The sequence below is a fragment of the Eretmochelys imbricata genome, chromosome 1 (assembly GCF_965152235.1).
Source record: "Eretmochelys imbricata isolate rEreImb1 chromosome 1, rEreImb1.hap1, whole genome shotgun sequence".
Lineage (NCBI taxonomy): Eukaryota > Metazoa > Chordata > Testudines > Cheloniidae > Eretmochelys > Eretmochelys imbricata.
Window position 1 is genome coordinate 235,569,171 of NC_135572.1, and position 21,386 is coordinate 235,590,556.

Below are 21,386 nucleotides of genomic sequence, written 5' to 3' on the forward strand. Positions count from 1 at the left end.
TTCAGTTTTCCACAGTTATTTAATCTTAAACAGGTTATAACTGGATGAAAATGTAAACATCCGAACAGGAAGTTTGGTTAGCTGATGTGCTAGACAAACATTTCTCCTTGGTGGAAGCCAATAGGAACATGAAACTGTAAGTGACACTGGAACAACCTGCTGTTATGGGACCTGATCCAAAGCCCATTGAAGTCAGTGAAAGGAATCTCATTGATTTCAGTATGCTTTAGATCAGTGGTTCTTAACCTTTACTGCAGCCTGCACCCCTTTGGTTCTAAAAATATGTTCTCACACCCCATATCAAAAATTGTTGAAGTAGGTCAGTTCTTTAAACCTAGATCTGTTTTTTGTTTGTATATTACAGTAATCGTTAAAAAATGTATAATGTTAATAAATACAGAGGTTTGATGAAACAAAGTAGTTGTACTTACGTGCCTGTGCTTAATTTGTGTTTTCAATGATTTACCTTCTAAAAAAAAAATAATCAGGCATGTCTCGCACCTCCAGAAAGGGCATCTTGCACCCCCAGGGGATGCGTGCACCCCAGGTTAAGAACCACTGTTTTAGATCAAGCCCACTGAACAGCTGCAGCATTGCTGAAGTCTGAGTTACCTTCATAAAACCGGATCTTGTCCCTCAGTATTACCATGCCTTTTGTAAGCAGCTGATTCTGTAAATAAAATACACACACCTTTTATTTCTACAACTCCGTATTTCTTGGAAGCCATTGCGGATTTTTTGTTTTGTTTTGTTTTGTTCCCACAAGAAAGCTGGTTTAAGGGTTGCTGTTGATTAATGGAATTTTACTTCTATGTCCATCTTCTTGTTTAAATCTACTAGGACATTTGTAAAATGATGATGATGATCATATTCTTAGCCCTTCCAGCGAATAGCAACTTCCATCTGGGGATATCAAAGCTTTTTTACAAACATTAGCATAAGCCATACAACATTTAATCAGCAAGGGAGGTAGTAAATTGTATTTTAAAAGTAAGATCATGTATAATTATTAATAAATGGCTTCCTGATTAATTATACCACAAGAAACTTGAGGAATCCCACAGAATTTTTACCTACATTAAATATTTGGACCCTATTGAAAAGGATCCGTTTAATAAAAATCTGTATTAGGCTGAGATTTATTATATTAGATGTGGGCTTTCACTATAAAATGAAATATTACAACCAAATCTCATCAGTCAATAAATGCTCATAACAGGACCTGATCCAAAGCCACTGAAGTCAATAGGAGTCTTTCCACAGCCTTTAGAGAGCTTCGAATCAGGATAATAGATCACGTCAGAATACTGGATAAAATAGTATTTATAGGAATCCCACTGTAACAGTTAGGGGCAAATCTTATCCATTTTGTAGCCATGATCTGAATCCTTCCTTTATAAGTGACCCCAATAAAGTTCCTTAATAGTGTCCTTAAAATACATGTGGTACAAAGACCTCTGGTCAAGTATTTCAGTATCTGGCCTGGTATGAAATTTCAACCAATGTGACATGAAAATTGATGGAAGGGGAACAGATCCTATTTTTACCCTAAACTTTAAGATAACAGAAAGATAAAGGATTTGCCTACTACTTGTTCAGACAAACAATTTTACTCAGCAGCACTGACAAATGTAAGAAGCTAAATGAAAAACGAAAACCCCACAAACCTGCAGGTATTCAGTAAAAAAGGATCCCAGCTCAGTTTTCAGTAGTTGCCTGTATTAGAGAATAAAAAAAGAATTTATACAATCAACAAATTGTACCTAATGTACATTGTGTATAAGAGAGGAAGACTGCTGATCTTACGAAGTGTTTTAAGTTGTATATCTTTCCTTCCAAAAATGTTTAATTAGAAGCATATTAAACAGGGATAACACACTATAATAAACCCTTAAACCAACATCTCTAAATGCTCAGAAATATTTATTGTAGGAGATTTAGACATATTAATGAATATAGTTATGGTACAAATACACGTATGTCTGGAGTCATTTTCTTAACTGAAAGAAGAGAGGCTGAATTCTGCCTTCAGCTGCATCGGTGAAAATTTAGTATCACACCACTGAAGTCACTGGAGTTACTCTGTATTTACGCCTATGTACCTGAGACCAGAATTTCACTTCACTTCCACTTCAGAAATGGAAGAATATGAAAAATCTTAGCATTCTATGCTGGTATGTGACTCTGAGCAATCTGGCCAATTTAGAAATGATGTAATTCCAAAGGAATGAGAGTTTGGCTTGCCTTAATGAGGTGCGCTCTGAGTTTTTTGAGCTCTGGACTGCAAGTCTGGGCCCTAAGAGACTTAAATAACGAAGTTGTGCAAAGTGTTCATAAAGAAACCTGAAACCCCAGTGAAACTCTCTGGGTTTTGTGACAAGCTTGAAACTGAGCCAAGTGTCACAAACATCCAGAGTGAATCTGGGTCATTTAAATTAAAAATCCAAGTTTCACACGGCGTCAGTGCAAAATCAGGTTAAAATGCAGCATATCACTTTGAGTTCGGGGACTCCTCCAAATGAGAGCCTCTAAGCCAAACTGTGGGAGTGCCAACCTACACAAAATAAAATTCCCATAAACCACCATCAAATGAAACAACTGAATTCCACCAGCTCTAATGCCAGAACCAATGTAAGGTGAAATTCGCCCTTGTGTAGAGAACCAGCACAAGGCCTATGCAGCAAAGTCCCGTGATGCATGTTGGGTGCTGAACAATTCTGAGAATCTAGTCACACCTTTGGTTGCTGAACACTTGAAAATCTGGCCCCATGTGATCACTGAAGGAGCTCAGTACGACTTTATGTGAAATTAGGTTAAAGACCCACCTCAATTAAATATTTTGGTCCTTACTGTGGTTGTACAAAACAAATTTCACTGTATGTGAATGAAGACACTGTTGTGTATGGTCACCTTTCCCTTTCATTTATTCTCTTCTTCTGGCCTTGAAAAATAATTAAATATATATATATATTTTTTTAAAAAAAACATGCCCTATTTCTGAAGCCCAGACCACTCCCCTCTATATGCTCCTCTTCTGCCCTATTTCCCCCCCCCCCCCCATCCCGATTCTGCCTCCTGGTGAGTAGCTTACTTTCCAAGCAGGCCCATTGACTTCAATAGGACATGTCATGGAATAAGGCACTACTCAGTATAAATAAGGTTGGCTGAATCTAGTCTATAATGAAAGGACAGTAAATTTTCACAGAGATTTTATTTCTCATATGAAAGAAACACCACCACTCCAGACCTCACTCTGCAATATAACCTTGGTATCACAGCTCAGAAAAAGAATATTGGAGACGTTATATGGCAATCTCTTGCTTTATTTCAACCTTCCCTTCAAGTTATTGGCTCTTCAAACTCCAGTCCCAGCTTCCTTGTTGATTCTATTAGGTGGTTTGTAAATAGCTAATTCATAGGCGGCTTCATACCTTGATTAGATGTGATGGCTAATTACTGGAGTTCCAAATGTTGATTATAAAATGGCATTCTCTTGATTAGAAAACTAACCCTAGGCTCTGATGAACTAAAATTTTGGTACTTAATAGTTCAAACGAGAAAGAAATAAAGCTAAAAAGTACACAGCCTGCATTTACATGAGCAGTGAAATGCAGTATACCAAGCAGCATTATGGATGCGTTAGTATCTCTGCTTACAGGGTAAAGGCAGAACTGAGAGCACAGAGTGCTTTCTCCCCTTTGAATCTCTAATAATACGGGTACTTTGTTGCTGACTTCAATTAATTATCCATGAAACGCTGAGGTCCTTGGGCAGTGTTAGAACATCAGTGTTTGATGTTCTCAGTACCTGTGCTTACTAATAAGTGATCCAAAGCAGAACCGAACCCAACACAGTTGTTTGCAAAAATGTATTTCTTTTCTTTTTTTTAACAAAATATATTGTACTAATCCATCAGGCCATGGGCAATGGTCAGTACTGAACAGCTATGTCTGACTACACATACTTCTGTGATGGAGTCCAGGTAAAAATGCTGATTAAATTCAAATGAGATTGCTGATCAGATATGAGACCTGATTTTTAAACAGCTCTGATTTTACCAAGAGCCATTTTGCACTCCTGTGAGGCTTGTATCTTTTTGGCTCTAAATCTACTCTGTCTGTTTAAAGACTTTACAAATTAAGATGCTAATATAAACTCACATAAAATACACTTTTATATCTTCCTGCTGCTTCTTCTTTGGTTGACTCTGAAATTAACTCCTAAATGCTACTCAGAATGAAAAAAATCTAGTTCTTTATTATAGCTGACCTTTACTTTATTAGTTATTAAATTATGAAAGATGCAAAGAAAGATTCTTTTATCAGGTACAAAATCTTTCAACAACTGAGGAAATGCTGCTGAAATTTGCCTTGCTTGTATCCAATTAGCATCCTGAAGCTCAGAGGAGAGGCAGATATACATCATCTTTAATACTGGCTATCCTGCTTCCTCACGGTTTCCTCTTCCTTAATTTTTGAGGAGTGTAAATAATGACATCCAACTAAAGGAATAAGAAAAGAGAACTCCCGCAGGTCTCCACTATATGGTTATTAATATCACAAAGTCACAGATACAAAAAAGAGTTAAGCAGAGAGATTCTATATATAGGTTTTCATGAATGATTTTTTATTTTTTTTAACTTGGCTGAAAATTAAGGTGAGTATACTAGCTCAGTGGTTTGAGCATTGGCCTGCTAAACCCAGGGTTGTGAGTTCAATCCTTGGGGGGAGGGGGTCATTTAGAGATCTGGGGCAAAAATTGGGGATTCATCCTGCTTTGAGCAGGGGGTTGGACTAGATGACCTCCTGAGGTCCCTTCCAACCCTGATATTCTATGAATTATGGGACATTACCTTAAGCCTTTTCTCAGCCAAACTCCCATTGAACCAACTGATAAGGACTGAATAAAAGCTGTGTTAAGGAGTTCAGGATGTAAATCAATTATATTTTGAGCTATTTCTTCCCTCACTTAAACCTGTTTTACAACGATGTAACTCCACTAGAGTCACTCATCATTTACAATAGTGCAAGTGAAGTAAAATCAGTCCCTTTGGCCCTAAACGTAATTTACGTCCTCTTTAAGGCATCTTTACACTTCCATGGTGGTGGAACGGAGCTTTGGTATAAATGAAGCCAGGCCCTCTATGGTTCTTTAATAGCAGTATTCAGGGTTCAGAACACTATTGGGTTTGATTATCATTTTCTTGGAATGTATTTGCACTCATAGCTATAGCTACTTAACTTGGTGAACCATCTGCTTTATCACCATAGCGTGCATTTCATTTGTAACCCCAACAACTTTTATTTTGTGCAGCTGACCCAAAACAAAACCCCAGATCAGAAGGGGGCAAGTTTGGATCTGGGGGAGGGGGAGGGCAGTCAGACCTACCCAGTTCTTCCCATATTGCTGAATAGGATGGGGAGTCCCAGGATGTATGGAAAAGGGGATCACAGTATGGAAAAGATTGAGAACCAAGGTTTACAATGTGGGACCAGGAGACCTGGATTCTAGTTCTGGTTCTGCTAGTAACTTGCTACATGGTCTGCCAAGACTGCCAACCCAGAGACCAATCAGTGTCAAATGTAATGGTGATTTTGGCGAGGGAAAACTGCAAATCATGGAGAACAGAAATTTTACATACTGAACTAAAGGGAAAATATTTCCATGTTGGTGTGCGAGATCTAATGTTGCAAAAATATATCTTATTCAAATTGTATTAATTACAAGCCCTAATACTTCAGAGAAGACATGTATCTTATTACAACTGTATGTTGTATTTATTAAAAAATCACCTTGATCCATTGTGATGTTTTCTGCATCTTCCCTGAGAAAGGAGGAGGAAGAAAAGGGTAGGTGGGAAAGAAGGAAGAAAGGCCTATCCAGTGACACTTGCGTCAAACTTTCAAACATGAAGTGGTACCCATACATTTTATGAGCCAGATCCTCATCTGGTGTAAATCAACGTAGCTCCACTGAAGGAAATGGTCCTACACAAATTTAAATAGGCTGAGGATCTGATATTTGTGTGTACACAGAAAACCTTCACATGCATGTACAAAACAGATTATGCCACATGTAAGTACTCATGTGCACAAACACACCCACGGGTTTGGGAGTCAACAGGAAGATGCACAAATGCTGTAGGCGTAACTTATTTCCCCACATATTAATATTTATGTTATGATGCTACTCAATTCTTTCCATGATTTAATTACAATAATTGCCAGTAGAACCTGCATTATTTATAGTTGGAAAATAACTTCTCTTATTATCCTGTAACTGTGAAGAAAATACAGCATCTGAAGGGAAATTTTCCAGGCGCGGGCTTTGCCTAAATATTTTTTGTGTGGGGGGGGAAAAATGCAGCGATGTCTGAGTTGTGAGAGGGTGATTACATTTTCCCCACTTCAGAATAATATTAATTTCAATTTTTGGACACAGCTACAGCAATAATATCTGACGTATGAACTTTGAACCAAGGCATGCAAATAGTCCTCATTGTGCTTAACTAAATTTGAAAAAAGAAGAAGTTCTCATTTTAAATAGTCACAAGGATTCAGAAACTGCGTATTGACGACGTGCAGTAGAAAAATATAGTTAAGTCAGAAAGTGGACAGTTCAGGAGAGACAGCTGCTGCTGCCGTGTGCACAAATGTGTCCTAATCTGCTTAAGAGACTGTCTAGCAGTTGGCGTTTGTACAAATGCTTCCTCTTGATACAGATATTCCTGATCCCTGCACAACCCTCCAAGCCACTTATACTCCCCTCACAACCGTGTTTTTATGAAGGAACATTGGGCATATAAGGAGCTTTGTAAAAAACAATTCCAGGATAGTCACAGAAAAGGAGGATTGCTGTTAGAAGATGGTCAACCTAACTTGGCGTCTAAGAGGAAGCAAACCTCTAAATAAGAGTGAAGAGGCTAGCTGGGTTTTAGCCCAACCATGGCTTTTTAATCTGTTAATTTTTTCTGACAAGTGAACCCTGCAGGAAAGCTCTTGCTATGCAAGACTAAACTGGACTATGCTTGGTGACTCTACAGATCCATGGAGCAGACTCTGCATGTACACTGGATGGATGTGCAGTGAATCATTCCTACTTTTCATCCCCCGCCCTTTCCTGCAATGGCCAGGCACCACATTGCACTTACTCACACTGATGGACTGTGTGAGGATAATCCTGCTAGCCATCTTGAGGGATGCGTGCAGAGGCTGGTGCTACACTTGCCCCTCTTGCCCCAGCCAGTATACACTACATCCTCTTACGGGGTGGCCCAATGGCCATGCTTGCTCTGTATTACTCCTGGAGCTCCTACTGGTCTCCACAAACCCCCAACACAAATTAGTGCCTTAAAGGCACCATACAGCCTCACAAAGGAAAGGTCTACACATTTCCTGAAACTGATGATAATTTTGGACTGTGTTTTGCCGCAGCCATGGGAACAATTTCCAAATGGTCAGGAGCCCTGAGGATGCTACCATGACTGGAATTTCCAACCTCTAAGCAACAGTATGCAATATTTTACACCACAAGTTTTGACCTGCTGATGTGTTGTTTATGATAGAAGCTTTTGGTCTAGATTTTGCAATGTGCCCTCAATCAGCTCAGGTATGAATCATCAGCAACTGTTCTCCCGCAAGTACATCAAAATGAATGATCAATTGAGCAAAACATATGAAGCAGGTTTATCAATAAACTAATTATTAATAGTCAACCTGCTGTTAAAAGAAAACCATGGACCCAATTCTGGTCCCAGGTATAAGGGAGCACATCAAGAGTAACTCCACTAAGGGTTTCAGAGTAGCAGCCGTGTTGGTCTGTATTCACAAAAAGAAAAGGAGTACTTGTGGCACCTTAGAGACTAACAAATTTATTTGAGCATAAGCTTTCGTGAGCTACAGCTCACTTCACTGGATGCATAAAGTGGAAAATTCCACTTTAGTATTTTCCACTTTATGCATCCAGTGAAGTGAGCTATAGCTCACAAAAGCTTATGCTCAAATAAATTGGTTAGTCTCTAAGGTGCCACAAGTACTCCTTTTCTTTCCACTACGGTTTAACACAGTTGCTCTGGATTTACACTCTGGTTTTCTAAATGTCATCTAGACTGCTACAAACTGGTTGAGACAGGACTGTATTTGTTTCCATGACACAGGCAGGTCACTACATTTAGTTTTTCCCTCTGATGTGCAGACAAGAGTCCTGCAGTAAATACAGCTGACCAGGAACCAACACCTAACCAGTAGGGACAGATTAATGATATTCTTTATCAGTTCCAACACAAACAACTGAAGAAAGAAGGCCTCACTGTGGAAGTCGTCAGCAATGATCACTAGCCAACAACAGCAGCTAAAAACTCTGCTGCAACGTCTCTCTCACTGATTGTGTTACTCACCTAACTCCTTCGTTGAGGTTGTAAAGTTCATGGTCTGGGAGCCCTTTACGTTGGAACACTGCTATTACTCCATTATGGATACTGCAAGCAGAAATTAGGAAACGAGTCATTACTCATACGTTGGAAATGTAACCACATCCACGATAAGCTGTACGTCAGTTCCCAGAGACCTCATGGCCTAAAGTGACTAGTGATGTTTGGTATTGAACTTGAGACACTTTAAAGGGGCCTGATTTCCAGAGGCAGATGGCCTTTCTGAAAATCAGGGCCCTTAAGAAGTCTCAATATGAGCACCCAAAAACTAAGGTACCCAAAATCACTGGACACTTTTGAAGATATAAGCCTATATATTTTAATCACAAGAATAGAGGCCCCATCACAGAGGAAATATATTACTATAATTTAGGTGATGGTATCTATGTATTATTGATATATATATATATATTTTTAAACTATGGTTATTTGATTCCTTTACCAATAATCAGTAGTTTAAGAGTAAACATAAAGCAAAGTTCAGACCATAAATATAATGTTATTTCACTAGAATATATTTACTCAAGTCACAAGAATGCTTAGAGCTTTCAAAGACTTTCAGAGAAAAAAATATGGCCTGTTCTCTCTTTGATGTGTTTTTGGCTAATTTTACTGGACATCTCTCATTCATTTTTCTTAAGAAAAATAACAGTACTATGACAGAAAAGCATCAGTAACACAGACCAATTCATTGCTACTTGCCCCACCCCAAGATTTATGCTCCTGCCCCAGGTAGAGGAAAACCAGTTGAAAAAAAATAGGGGATATTTAATGTTTATGGAAGTTAGCCATCAACAGAGATAGTGATGAACCAGGTACAGGTATAATTCCTGCTCAGCACCCACTCTTAATTCCACTTGTACTTCTCTTGTACGCAAAGGCTGTTTAGAGACTGTCAATGTTGCCTGTGTGTTTCTGCTGTGATCAACATCGACTGCGCACAAAGCAGAAACCTTCAAATTCACTAAGCTCAGCCTAGAAGTGTAAGTGGGCACTTAACATTTATTCACACTGCTTAAGGCTGCCACCTATCATAATTTTCATGACTGCCCAAATTTGAAGGGCTGATCTGAAAATTTGCAAAACACTATGGGCCTCATCTGGCAGCCCTTACTCCCACTAGTGATGCTTAGGAATCCCACTGACTTTAAGAGGCCTCCACACATAAGGGTTACTCAGGACAGGTCTACCCTACAGAATTACTTTGATATAACTACGTCGCTTAGGGGTGTGAAAAACAAATACCTCTGAGCAACATAATTACACCGACCTAACCCCCGGTATAGACAGTGCTCTGTCAACAGGAAGGCTTCTCCCGCCAACACAGCTACCACCTCTCATGGAGATGGATTAACTATGCTGACGGGACAGCTCTCTCCTGTCAGTGTTGAGCATCTTCATTAAAGTATTACAGCAGCGCAGCTGTGCCGATGCAGTGTTTTATGAGTAGACCTGCCCTCAGAGGAATAAGGATCAGACTCCAGCACAGTCCTGAAATACATAAAGGGTTCAGATTGAGTCTGATGCGATGAGGCATGCATCACAATTTAAAGAATTTGTTTCTGAGGACAAAGCTGAAAAGTTAACTCAAATAGTATGTCTATCCTTCGAGCTGGAGCTGTAATGTCCAGCTTGGGTAGACATACCTGTGCTAGCTCTGATTGAGCTAGTGCACTAAAAATAGAGCGCAACCATGGCACCACAAGCAGCGGGAGGGGCTAGCCACTTGAGTACGTACCGAGTGTCTCAGACAGGATTGTATGTGGGGCAGCTAGCCCCTCCTGTCGCTCACACCACTGCAGCTACACTTCTATTTCTAGCACACTGCTAGATCAGAGCTAGCACAAATATGCCTTCCTGAGCTGGGCATTATACCTCCAGCTCAAAATGTAGATGGACTTTATATCTATCAGCTGCTACTCCTGTTGTTTTGCCACATGATTCCACAACAGTTTGACACCATTTTCCCTAATAGAGTCATTCTTACTAAGGTGACTGTTTGTGCTGCCCACAGAAGGCTCTCCTTATCAGTTTAACATGGAGAGAAAAGCGGCTCTTCACTCATGAAAATATTTTGGTTAAAATAATAAATGTATGTCGGTCCAGTCTGTGGCATTTACATCTCTGCCCCAAGCAGCTTTATCCCAGGAGGAACACTGGGGAGACTATACTTCAGGCATACAGTCTCTTCTGGGGAATCTCTGCACAACAGGGGTGTCTCTGTGTACTCATATGCTCCATCCTAAGGAGAAGATTGCTTTCCCCACCCCCATCACCCCAACCCTGCTTTATGCATTGGTTCGGGTGAAGAGGAGTCATGGGAGAGGTGGATTATGAGCCTGACTCATCCCCACCATTCCCTGTCCTCTTTTGGGGAACCTACTCCTGGGGGTGGGGAGAGCAGACGGGAACAGTCCCTGCCCTCCCTAGAGACTGGGACACACAGCAAATGCTATTGTAGATAGCCTTCAGGCAGCTGCGCAAGAGCGGGAGGAAGTTTCCTGCACACAGCCTGGATAGTTATGTCTTCTTCCAACTATTTTTAAATTTTGCCACCCAAACATTGCAGCACTGTGCTACAGCAAGAGAGTCACAAACTGGAAGTGACTTGGCTGGTTAAATTAAACTAAAGGCTGAATAAAAATGAAAGTGACGAGGTTAGTTTAATTCTCTAGAGCAGTGGTTCCCAAACTTGTTCCGCTGCTTGTTCAGGGGAAGCCCCTGGCGGGCCGGGCCGGTTTGTTTTCCTGCTGTGTCTGCAGGTTTGGCCGATCGTGGCTCCCAGTGGCCGCAGTTCGCTGCTCCAGGCCAATGGGAGCTGCTGGAAGTGGCAAGGGGCGGCAGGTAAACAAAGGGGATTTCCCTGCACAAGCGGCAGCACAAGTTTGGGAACCACTGCTCTAGATGGATACAAATGCACAATATGAACAGATAGGATTAATGGCAAAATGTTAATGAGATTACAACACTTATTTCATTTTTAACAATGAAAGTAACACAAGTAAAGAAATATAAAATTCTAAACTGATGTAAATTGACATAGCTCCAGGGTTTTAAATTCAACTGCAACTCTCTCAGTTTATCTTTAAAAATGAAAAATACACCAAGAGTAATCACTTCCAACACAGACAGAAAAATATGCATACACATTAGTGTTACCCTGGCAGAAAAAAACGTGTCTGAACAGTTCAGTTCCCTTTGCAGGGAGGAAAAAGGAAGGATTTTAGTAGCACACTTCTCCTTCGAGAAGTATTCTGGCCCAGTGGATAGGACATTTAACTGTGAGTCACGAGAGCTGGGTTCTATTTCTGGATCTACCACTGTGTGATGTTGGCTAGCTTCTGGGCCCCAGTTTCCTCATATTTAAAGTGGGGGTAATGATACTTGCCCACTTTAAGTGCTTTAAGATCAGTGGATATAAAATGCAATGTAAGAGCTGAGTATTATTATAAGAGCACATGATTATTGTGGTTATGGAACAGGCTCTTCGAAATTGTCACTGTGTCACTTTTCTTCTTTCTTAACCCTACCAAGCAAAAAAGGAATTACTAACTACAAAGTGAAACTCTTTCTGTTTGATTTTGCACCAGGCAAAAAGCCTCACATCTTGTCTGAAAACACAAGGCTGAATTTTCCTCCCTAATCTGCAGAGTGCATCTCTATTCTACATGCCAAACTCCCACTGACATTTCTGCACACAGAATGTGCAGAATAGCAATAGAGATCCACAGTGGTACTAACAGACCACCACTGTAGGTCACGGAGTTGAATTTCACCCTTAGAATACCTGATGGAAAAGATTTTGAGAAAACTGAAAACACCACCACACACACCTCCACCCTGTGTTTCTGGTTTTACCACTGACTTAGCAAGCATGTTTTTTTTAGAGCTCTGCAGCTGATTTTCCTTCAGGTCACACTACAGTGTATCTGGTACAATGGAAAAATGACAAGTTTCTGAGTTCTAGAATGTAAAGTTTGGATCAAATCTGCCTAGCCTAAGTGTGCTAGTTTGTATTTGACAAGCTAGTAAACAAGGAGGCTCATTGCCTTGTGAAGCTTGTGCTTGGTTCCTTTACATGGTTTAAAAGGCTCCAGTACCAGCTGCTTCTGCACCAGAAAAATGAGCCATGTTTGATAGCAGACATCAAAATCGGGTTTTGGGGATATCTTCTTTCCCCCAAAATTGGTGTTGAAAACGGTTACTCTACTGGTGTGGACTGGGCCAACAGAGTTCAACACCTGTTGCAGCAAGTGGAGAGAGATACACGTACTACTGGAGAAAGTCTAGAAAATATCTCAGATATTTTGCTCCAGTGAGTAGGGCCCTTCCAAATTCACGGTCCATTTTGCTCAATTTCATGGTCACAGGATTTTAAAAATCATAAATTTCATGATATCAGCTATTTAAATCTGAAATTTCAAGGTGTTATAATTATAGGGGTCCTGACCCAAAAAAGGAGTTGTGAGGGGGTTGCAAGGTTATTGCGGGGGGGGGGGGAGCGAGGGGAGCTGGTACTGCTACTCTTACTTCTGCACTGCTGCTGCTGGTGGCACTGCTGTCAGAGCTGAGCAACTGGAGAGCGGTGGCTGCTGGCAGGGAGCCCAGCTCTGAAGGCAGAGCCATTGGCAGCAGCAGCAGCGAGCGCAGCAGTAAGGATGGCCTGGTCTGGTATTGCCACCTTTACTTCTGTGCTGCTGGGCCCTCAGTCACCAGCTGCCACTGTCCGGCCGTCCAGCTCTGAAGGCAGCAGCGCAGAAGTAAGAGTGGCATGGTATGGTGTTGCCACCCTTACTTCTATGCTGCTGCTGGCAGGGCGCTGCTTTCTGCTCTCTGGTTGCCCAACTGTGAAGTTAGGGTAGAAGTAAGAGGGGCAATACCAGGACCCCCCTAAAATAATCTTGTGACCCCCCTGCATTTCCCCTTTGGGTCAGAACCCCCAAGAAATCTGTATAGTATAGGGTAAAAGCACACAAAAGACAGATTTCGTGGGTAGGAGACCAGAGTTCATGGTCCGTGATGCGTTTTTCATGGCCGTGAATTTGGTAGGGCACTACTACTGGGTACTAAGCATGGTTGACCCTGTGTAGAAGTCAAGTCCACCACAAGACAAACACTTTGAGTGTGGGCTGAGTGTGAAGCACTGGGAGGAAGGAGATTTGGCAACCACTCTCAAACTCTGGTTCACTTTCATAGTAGAGAGACAGCCAGAGTGTTTAACAGTGAAGAGACCTACAGCTAAACATCTCTGGCCTCATCAGCATGGGGAAAGGAAAATAAAAGTGGTGTGTTAGGGATAGTGAGCATATGATCCAGCCATGCAGAAATGTATAAGCCGACCAAAACAGAAAACAACACCCTCTCTCTCCCTCTGCTATTCATTTGATGACATTTTCAAGATGTTAAGTACCCCTTGTTTGAATTCTCCTCGCACGTACGCATTAATAATCCAATACAGTTGATCTTGGCTGGCTTGAACAGACACTCAATTTACAATCATTTGAAAATTGGTAGCCAAATGTCCCTAGCACACAGTGAAGCAACGTGGCCATGTTTAATATTAGGAGTAAGATGTGAGGTTCAATTAATGTAGTGAATAAAACCAGCACTCTCTACACACTCTTCTGGTTCGGAAATGTACTCTGGAATGTTCTCTGCGGCAAAAATCTGCTACCGCTACAGCTCTCCCTCTCTCTCTCGCTTCGGAGATCTTGTCTGAATGAGGGGGAGGCTTTTCTATCCAGACTCTCAGCAGGTCTATTACTCCACAGAGGGTGCTCTCTCAAATGGAGCAAGACTCTCAACAAACATTGACAGACACAGATTGTGGCTTTTAAGATACTGCCCCCTCCTCCACCCCAGGAGAAGTACCAGAGACAGTCTGCCAGCATTCTTCCTTGCACTGAAGGGAGTACAACCTGCTCCATCCATCAAATGGAGCAGATTGCTCCCTCTGGAGTACACTGGCTTTGCTCTGTGAGCTTGGTGAGGGGGCTGACCCCTTTTTTTTTTTTAATAGTCCTGCTTCCTGGCAGGGAGCAAGAGTGAATAGTGCCAGAATGCAGGGAGCACAGGGACAGCTACCCTGTGTAGTTGCTCAAGGGAGAAGATTTTGTTTGCCTTTGAGTGACTGCATGGAGGCCACTCCTAACCTGGGCTATTATCTGTAGACTGAGTTGCTGTTTGTGAAGTGTTCTGAGTGTCCCCACAGAGGAGTTATACCAACATAGCTAGAGAGCAGTAGTTATTCCGCTTTAGCTATGCCAGTCAATTTCTAGCTATACCAGACAAGCCATTAGATTTCTAAATGACTACCGCTATCTCTACGGACCTTACAGCGGGACAGCTGCATCACTGGAAGGTCTCCTATGTAGCTGCTCTCCCGCTGGCATAATTAAACCACCCCCAACAAGCAGTGTTAACTATGTTTTGCTGACAAATGTAAGCCTCTGTCACCTTTTAAAATAGGACCTAAGCACTTTTGAAAACTTTACCCCAGTCAATATGTAAGTTGTGGTGTTTTTTCAATGTATTTGTGTCCTCATTTTCTTCCATTATTATATTAATCTTTTTAAACTTTATTTCTCTTCTAAAAGTTCTGCAAGCCCTAATTAATGACACTGAACAGAACGCTTAGGCCTTGTCGACACAAGAAAGTCACACAAGTTTAATTAGAGGCGTGATTTTAAACCAATTTATTTAAACAGGTAAAAAAGGCTGTGTGGGCATTCATGTCAGTTTGAGAGTGGCTTACGTGCGTTTGTGGCAATTTGTGTTCATAAGTGACTTAAGCTAACCTGAAATAAACCTGGTTTAAATCAAACTCTGAGTGTCCCATGGGGGTTGCACCGGCTTTCTAAATTGGTTTAAAATCACACTTAGTTAAACTGGCTCAACTTTCTCCGGCAGAGAAAGGATGCTGTTTCTACTCAGAGAGATCCTGATCTTACAAGCTGTTCCACTTGGGTGGACCCATGTACCTGTGCAGATCCTCAGGGGGTTTTATATTGTAATCTATGTCATTCAGTTTACGTAAAATGCCGCTATACTGGAGTAATCTCAGCTCACATTTTAACAGTTCAACCTAAATTGGAAATGCTTTATAAAATGTATTCCTCAATCCCTTTTATGACATACCTGTCTCTGAAGCATGCATACATTCACTGATATTGCCCTGAGCACCTTGCACATAACATCACAAAGTTGAAATTTAAGAAAAATAATTCAACATTCCTTGCCAGGTACCTGCAGTGACTGTAGCATCTTTAGAACAGAAGATTCTGCCATCACTGTAAAGCAGAAAATTCTGAATTTTAATGTTGCCCACGATCTGCTAAGTATCAGTACTTATTGTCATTACAGGGTAAAGTTCAGTCTGTGCAAGAGTAGCATAAGGACTACGCACCACTTACGTTCCACTTGGGTAACAATATAGTAAGTGCTAATGACTTATGATAAACAATCAGTTCCATCTTGTATTTAGCGGTGACACTCGCAGGCTACGTCTACACAGCACACCTTACAATGGCGCAGCTGTGCCGCTGCAGCTGCACCACTGTAAGGTGCGCTGTGTGGCTGCTCTTTATCGACAAAATGAAACCACCCCCAACGAGGGACACTATCCACACCGGCGCTTTTCATCGCTAGAAGTTCTGGCATTCAGAGGGGTGTTTTTTCACACCCCTGAGCGACAAAACTGCCAATGTAGACATAGCCTAAGTACCTTTCCCAGACCTGAAGAGCTCTGCGTGGCTTGAAAGTTTGTCTCTCTCACCAACTGAAGTTTGTCCAGTAAAAGATATTACCTCACCCACCTTGTCTCTTTAATATCCTGGGACTGACAGGGCTACACTGCAGATACAGGTGTTTGAAAGTTACGCTAACTGAATGGTATCATACTTTTTCCACAGATCTGGTTACTTATATCAAGAGATATGTATCCCACAATACCCTGCAACGCTGAAGTCAGCTTTGGCACTGGGAAATACAAAATCTGGCAAAGACAAGATACATGAATGTTTTGCACTGGTACAAGCTTGGGAGGTACTGTTACAGGCTGATAGCACCAGGAAGAAAACAAGAGATCGGAAAGGTACTGGACTAATACAGATTGGTGCGTTAGAACTCAGTAATGTGCACAGAAAGACCTCTAACTTGTAAATAGGTCTAGTATAAAAGGAGGTGGTTTTGAATACATATTTCAAAGCACACCTTCTGTGTAAGATGAACTGCATGCTGCGAGAAACAAGCTTCTCAGAAGGATTGGTGTGCTATTAACTCATTCCTTTCTGTATAGTTCTGCTTTGACTTTAGACAATAAATTTGGCTACGGTTGGTTATTTGGTCACTTACACATTGCCAATACTGAACTGCAAGTGTCGTCAAGCAATGGTTATGCTTTTAGCAATAATATGAAATTCATTAAGAATACAAAATACGGGCAAACTGCATGCATCAGAAGTTTGGTAATGGGATACATACAAAGCCAGACAGGCCCATGAGCCATTGGCACAACGGCACATAAGATCCTCTTTGGTTCTAGCTAATGACTTTCATGACTGTCTGCTATCTCATCCTTGCAACATGACTGCCATCCTCACAAGTCAATGCCAAATGCTATTATCCATAGAATAGTACACAATGCTACACACAATTTTCATTTTTGGTACTTTGTAAAGCCATTATCATGTTTTGTCATGCACTAAACTTAGATATATATAATATTTTGGGACTGTAAATAAAATATTTACAAGAGCAAAGCAGAGGAAGAACCCAAACCACAGTCCCCAAAAAAAGACAACAAAATCCATCTGTTTCTTGAACCACCTGTGCACTTGCTGTGTACAGATAAACTCCCCAATGCTGAATAATGCTGTAATCTTCAGATGAGAACCCACTTGTTTATACTACTGCATGTACAAGTTCAAAACCGTTTTAGTCTACTGATGCACTCCAAGTGTCGAGGTACAAAGATGTGGCTTCTTCTCTCTCATACATCACAACTGCTCATGGACTGATTCTTCTCCTTCAGAATACAAGCAACTCCCTTTAACTTCAAAGTGGTTTCATGTGTCGTGTAGTGGGAGAATGGGGTGCAAGAAAGGTGTGTAGTATGTGTGAGTATACGTGCACACACATATGCGCGTGGGTGTATCTGAGCACCACACGAAGTAAAAAAATCCAACCATTTACTTACACTCACAGGCATCGACTTTCAGCTTTCTCCGGGCCCCGGGGCCCCGCCCCCACTCCACCCCTTCCCCCAAGACCCTACCTTCACTCTGCCTCTTCCCACTCACACTCCGCCCCTGCCCCCAGCGCCTCCCGCCCACCGCTGAACAGCTGATTGGTGGTGGGCAGCAGGTGCTGGGTGGGAGGGGGGAAGAGCTGATCAGTGGGGCCCACAGAACAGCTGATTGGCGGGTGGCTGGTGGGTGCTGAGCACCCACTATTTTTTTTCATGGGTGCTACAGCCCCAGAGCACCCACGGAGTCAGCACCTATCCTTACCCTGCAGGGGGTTGCACAGTTTCGGAAAGACAGCACATACATATGGATTGATGGGACAGTTCCTCAGCTGGTGTAAATCAGTGTAGCTCCACTGACTATTGCAATTTACTTCAGCTTCACACACACACACGCACACAGCTGGTCATCAGTATGAATGAAATCCAGGCTGGTAAGGACTAAGTCTTTACCATCTGATAGGCGTTTGGTGACCTATGTGACATAAGTTGATGATCTCAGTTCAGTTCGTAATGGACAAAAGTATCCACATCACAAGAAGCTCAGGAGCTGGGAAGTCTGAACTGGCTCCTCCAATTGTGGGTGAGCCATGGCTAGTTAAAGGAGATCTGCACTCCCTCTGCATAGCCATTTGATCACCTGTCTCCCCTGCTCCAGATTCTCTCTCCTGCTTCTGAAAAGACAGACAATTCATTGGGTGAACTTCTCTTCATTGAGTCCCCCACCTGACACTCCTATGCCATGACAGCTGGGGTGGAGGGCTAGGTTCCTGCCCCCGAGGAGTGCTGGATGTGGACAGAGGACACAGAATACAGGAACAGTAATGTGTCCAGAACTGTGAAAGTGCTTGTGTGTTAGGGGATCGGTGGATTGAGGTTTCCAGTTACCTAAGAGAAGAGTAGAAACTTGTAATGTGCCCAAGTCAAGACTGCAGTAGGGGAGAAGACATCCTGAGTCCCTAAAAAGCTTAAGCTATTTTCATGACAGGATTGAATCAGCGCAAGCAGCTCGTTTTTCAGAACACGCAGCACTGCAGCAAGAACTGAAAGCCTCCCAGTGTTATATGTGGGGCGCTGTAAACTAGTGTGGTGGCGTAGCACTGTCTAATCTGGGTACAAGCAGGAGGATTGCGTTCTCTCTCTCTTCAACTGCTAACTGACTTCTGTGAAGTACCAGACTAATTAGCCTAAGTCACTGTTGCCTCAAACTGTGAGTCATGATGAGCCACCAATGGTTTAAAGAGCCCTTCCTGTATCTGCAGAATCAAACAGTTCGTGAATCCAGCAGTGGGATTTGGGAGAGAGGGCTGAGAAAAAAGAGGGTTCAGGCCAGTGAGCAGGGCTCTTTCTTGGGACAAGTCTATACTTGAGAAGTTATATCGACATAGCTGTGGAACTCAGGGTGTGAAAAATTCACAGTCCTGAGCACCACAATTATGCTGACCTAAGCCCTGAAACAGACATGCAAGGCTGACAATGTTTCCATCAGTGTAACCACTGCCATCTGAAGAGGCAGATTACCTACAGTGACAGAAAAACCGCTTCCTATGGTGCTACAGAGGCTTAGCTACAGAGCTGTGCTACTGTAGCACCTAGAGTATAGACATGGTCACACAAAATGAATGAAAAGGCTGGAGAACACCAAATCTAGGTCACTCGTTGGGTTTAATAGGTGGATATGCAATGCAGGTAAGCATGCAAGTAACCAGACAGAAATTTACTTGTTACTGGTTTCTCCATAGTTTGGAGATTACATTCTATGCTGAAAACACAAATATTTACCCTAATGCCCTAGCCTTTGTTAATATATTAAAAACACAATCTGAAGCTGACCTACACGCAAAAGTATATGCATGTGTAAAAAGACACTGTAGTATAAGAAATGAAACATGAAGGTGAATTTAAAGATAGTGTAACATAGCTCTCCAAAGCTGTCCACCTGTCGCTTTTTCAAGATAAGCTCCTGTGACAATTTAAAATTATTTATATCCAAAACAAAAGACTAATCAAGCATTTCCTGAGGATTAACACATTCAAATACACCATGGCAGTGAAGACCTATCACAAGAGGCAAAGAAGCAGCATAGCTGTGAGCTGCTGAAGATAGGAATGTTTTTGACAGGAAGCCCATGCTGACCTGTTTGGGAGACTTGCCAAAGGCTGCACTAAGCTCTCACATTTATACATCCCACAGTTACCACAGTCTGCAGTAGAATGTCAAAAGAACACTAACTGAAAGGGAGAATGAACCCACAAGAAGAATGGTGAAATCAGCTGAGTGGACCTTCCACCTCTCACCTGGAGAGCACCTATGTTCTACTGTTTGCCCAATCAATTTCCTCAGAAAGGCAAGGCTATGGCAGTTGGTATTCTGTAACTAGGGATGAACTAATCTCTTATTAAACAAGAGCAGGGTTGGCTTCCCCAACACTATGCCTTAAAGTAAAGGGACCCCAAAGCGGTTAAGAGTATCATTCTAGCCTATTCGTTGTTTGAGTCTCTGCGGATGCTCCTAACCAGCATTGTAATTAGCACCAAGGCAGAAGGGATGTTTTTTTTAAAAGATATGGACTCCAGGCCATGGTGTAACTAGCCTGAGACCAAACAAACTCATTTCACTTGTGCTGTTGAATGGCTATCCGACAGGACAGGATTTATTCTCAGAGTTGTTGAGCACCCACAGCTGCCCATTGATTCAATGGGTGCTCAGCAAATCTGAAAATATCATCCTAAATTTAAAATTTGTATTGTTTTAAAACCAGATGTAGTTAAGATTAAATACCTCTCTTTCCAATGGGCAAAAGCTGTATGTCGAGCTGAGGAACTATTGCAAACCTGGGCGCACAAACAGAGCTGGTCAGGAATTTTTCCAGTGAATTATGTTTTTTGTTGAAAAATGCCAATTCATCACAAGTGAAACTCTGTACAACAGGGTCGGGTTTACCAAATTTTCTGACTGGAAAAAAGGTTGAGAAATTTCTGGTATTACACAACTTTTTGTTTCCAAATTTAAACTAATTAGTCTGAAAAAAAGGTGAACCAAAGAAAAAATGGTCAAACTGAAAATGAAATATTTAGAAATTGTAAAAAAAAAAAAGAAAAAAAAAATTTTGATTGACTCAAAATAAAACTGGTTTTTCAGGTTTTGAATATTTTCAGGATTTCTAGTTTTCATCCTGATTCGATACAGGAAAAAAGGTCAAACTCTTGAAAACATTCACAGACGGGAAAACTATTTCTCATCCAACTCTATTGATTAACTTTAGTTTGAAATTTGACCACCTGTTCATTTTGACCACCACCTTTTCACTTTATATTTCCAAACAAAGGTGTGTAAATAAGTTTTTGTTTGTGCACATTTTTAGGCAATTGCTAGTCTGTAAATGAATACCGAATTCATATGCAAAGAAGGGTATGAGAGAGTACACCCAAGTATTCGGTAATTGCTATTTGTAATTCTCGTGTTCAAAAAGTTCCAGTTAAACAATCAGTGAACAAAAACAGTACCATGTGAATCTCACTAAAAGTCAAGGGGACTTAAGCTTCTAAGTGCATAAATCACTTTTGAGCTTCTAAGTCACTTTGGTACTTCTGAAAATTGTGCTCAAAGGGAACAATTTGCAAACACCCATTGACAAACAACTTAATTTCAGTCTAACATTTAATGAAAATAAATGAATTTATTAAACAGAAAGTCTTCAAAGTGCTTTACAA

General features: G+C 41.5%; 1 protein-coding gene across 4 annotated transcripts in view; it reads right to left on the bottom strand.

Annotated features, from left to right (window-relative positions):
* ARHGAP8 (Rho GTPase activating protein 8) overlaps nucleotides 1–21,386 on the bottom strand; it is a 302,432-nt gene that overhangs the window by 218,228 nt on the left and 62,818 nt on the right. For all 4 annotated transcript variants that reach the window (XM_077825721.1, XM_077825740.1, XM_077825730.1 and 1 more), the window contains 3 exons: nucleotides 8,396–8,476; nucleotides 1,668–1,716; nucleotides 613–670 (listed from right to left, as the gene is read on the bottom strand). In XM_077825721.1, the coding sequence (XP_077681847.1) occupies nucleotides 613–670; nucleotides 1,668–1,716; nucleotides 8,396–8,476 (188 nt within the window). The remainder of the gene's footprint in view (nucleotides 1–612; nucleotides 671–1,667; nucleotides 1,717–8,395; nucleotides 8,477–21,386) is intronic.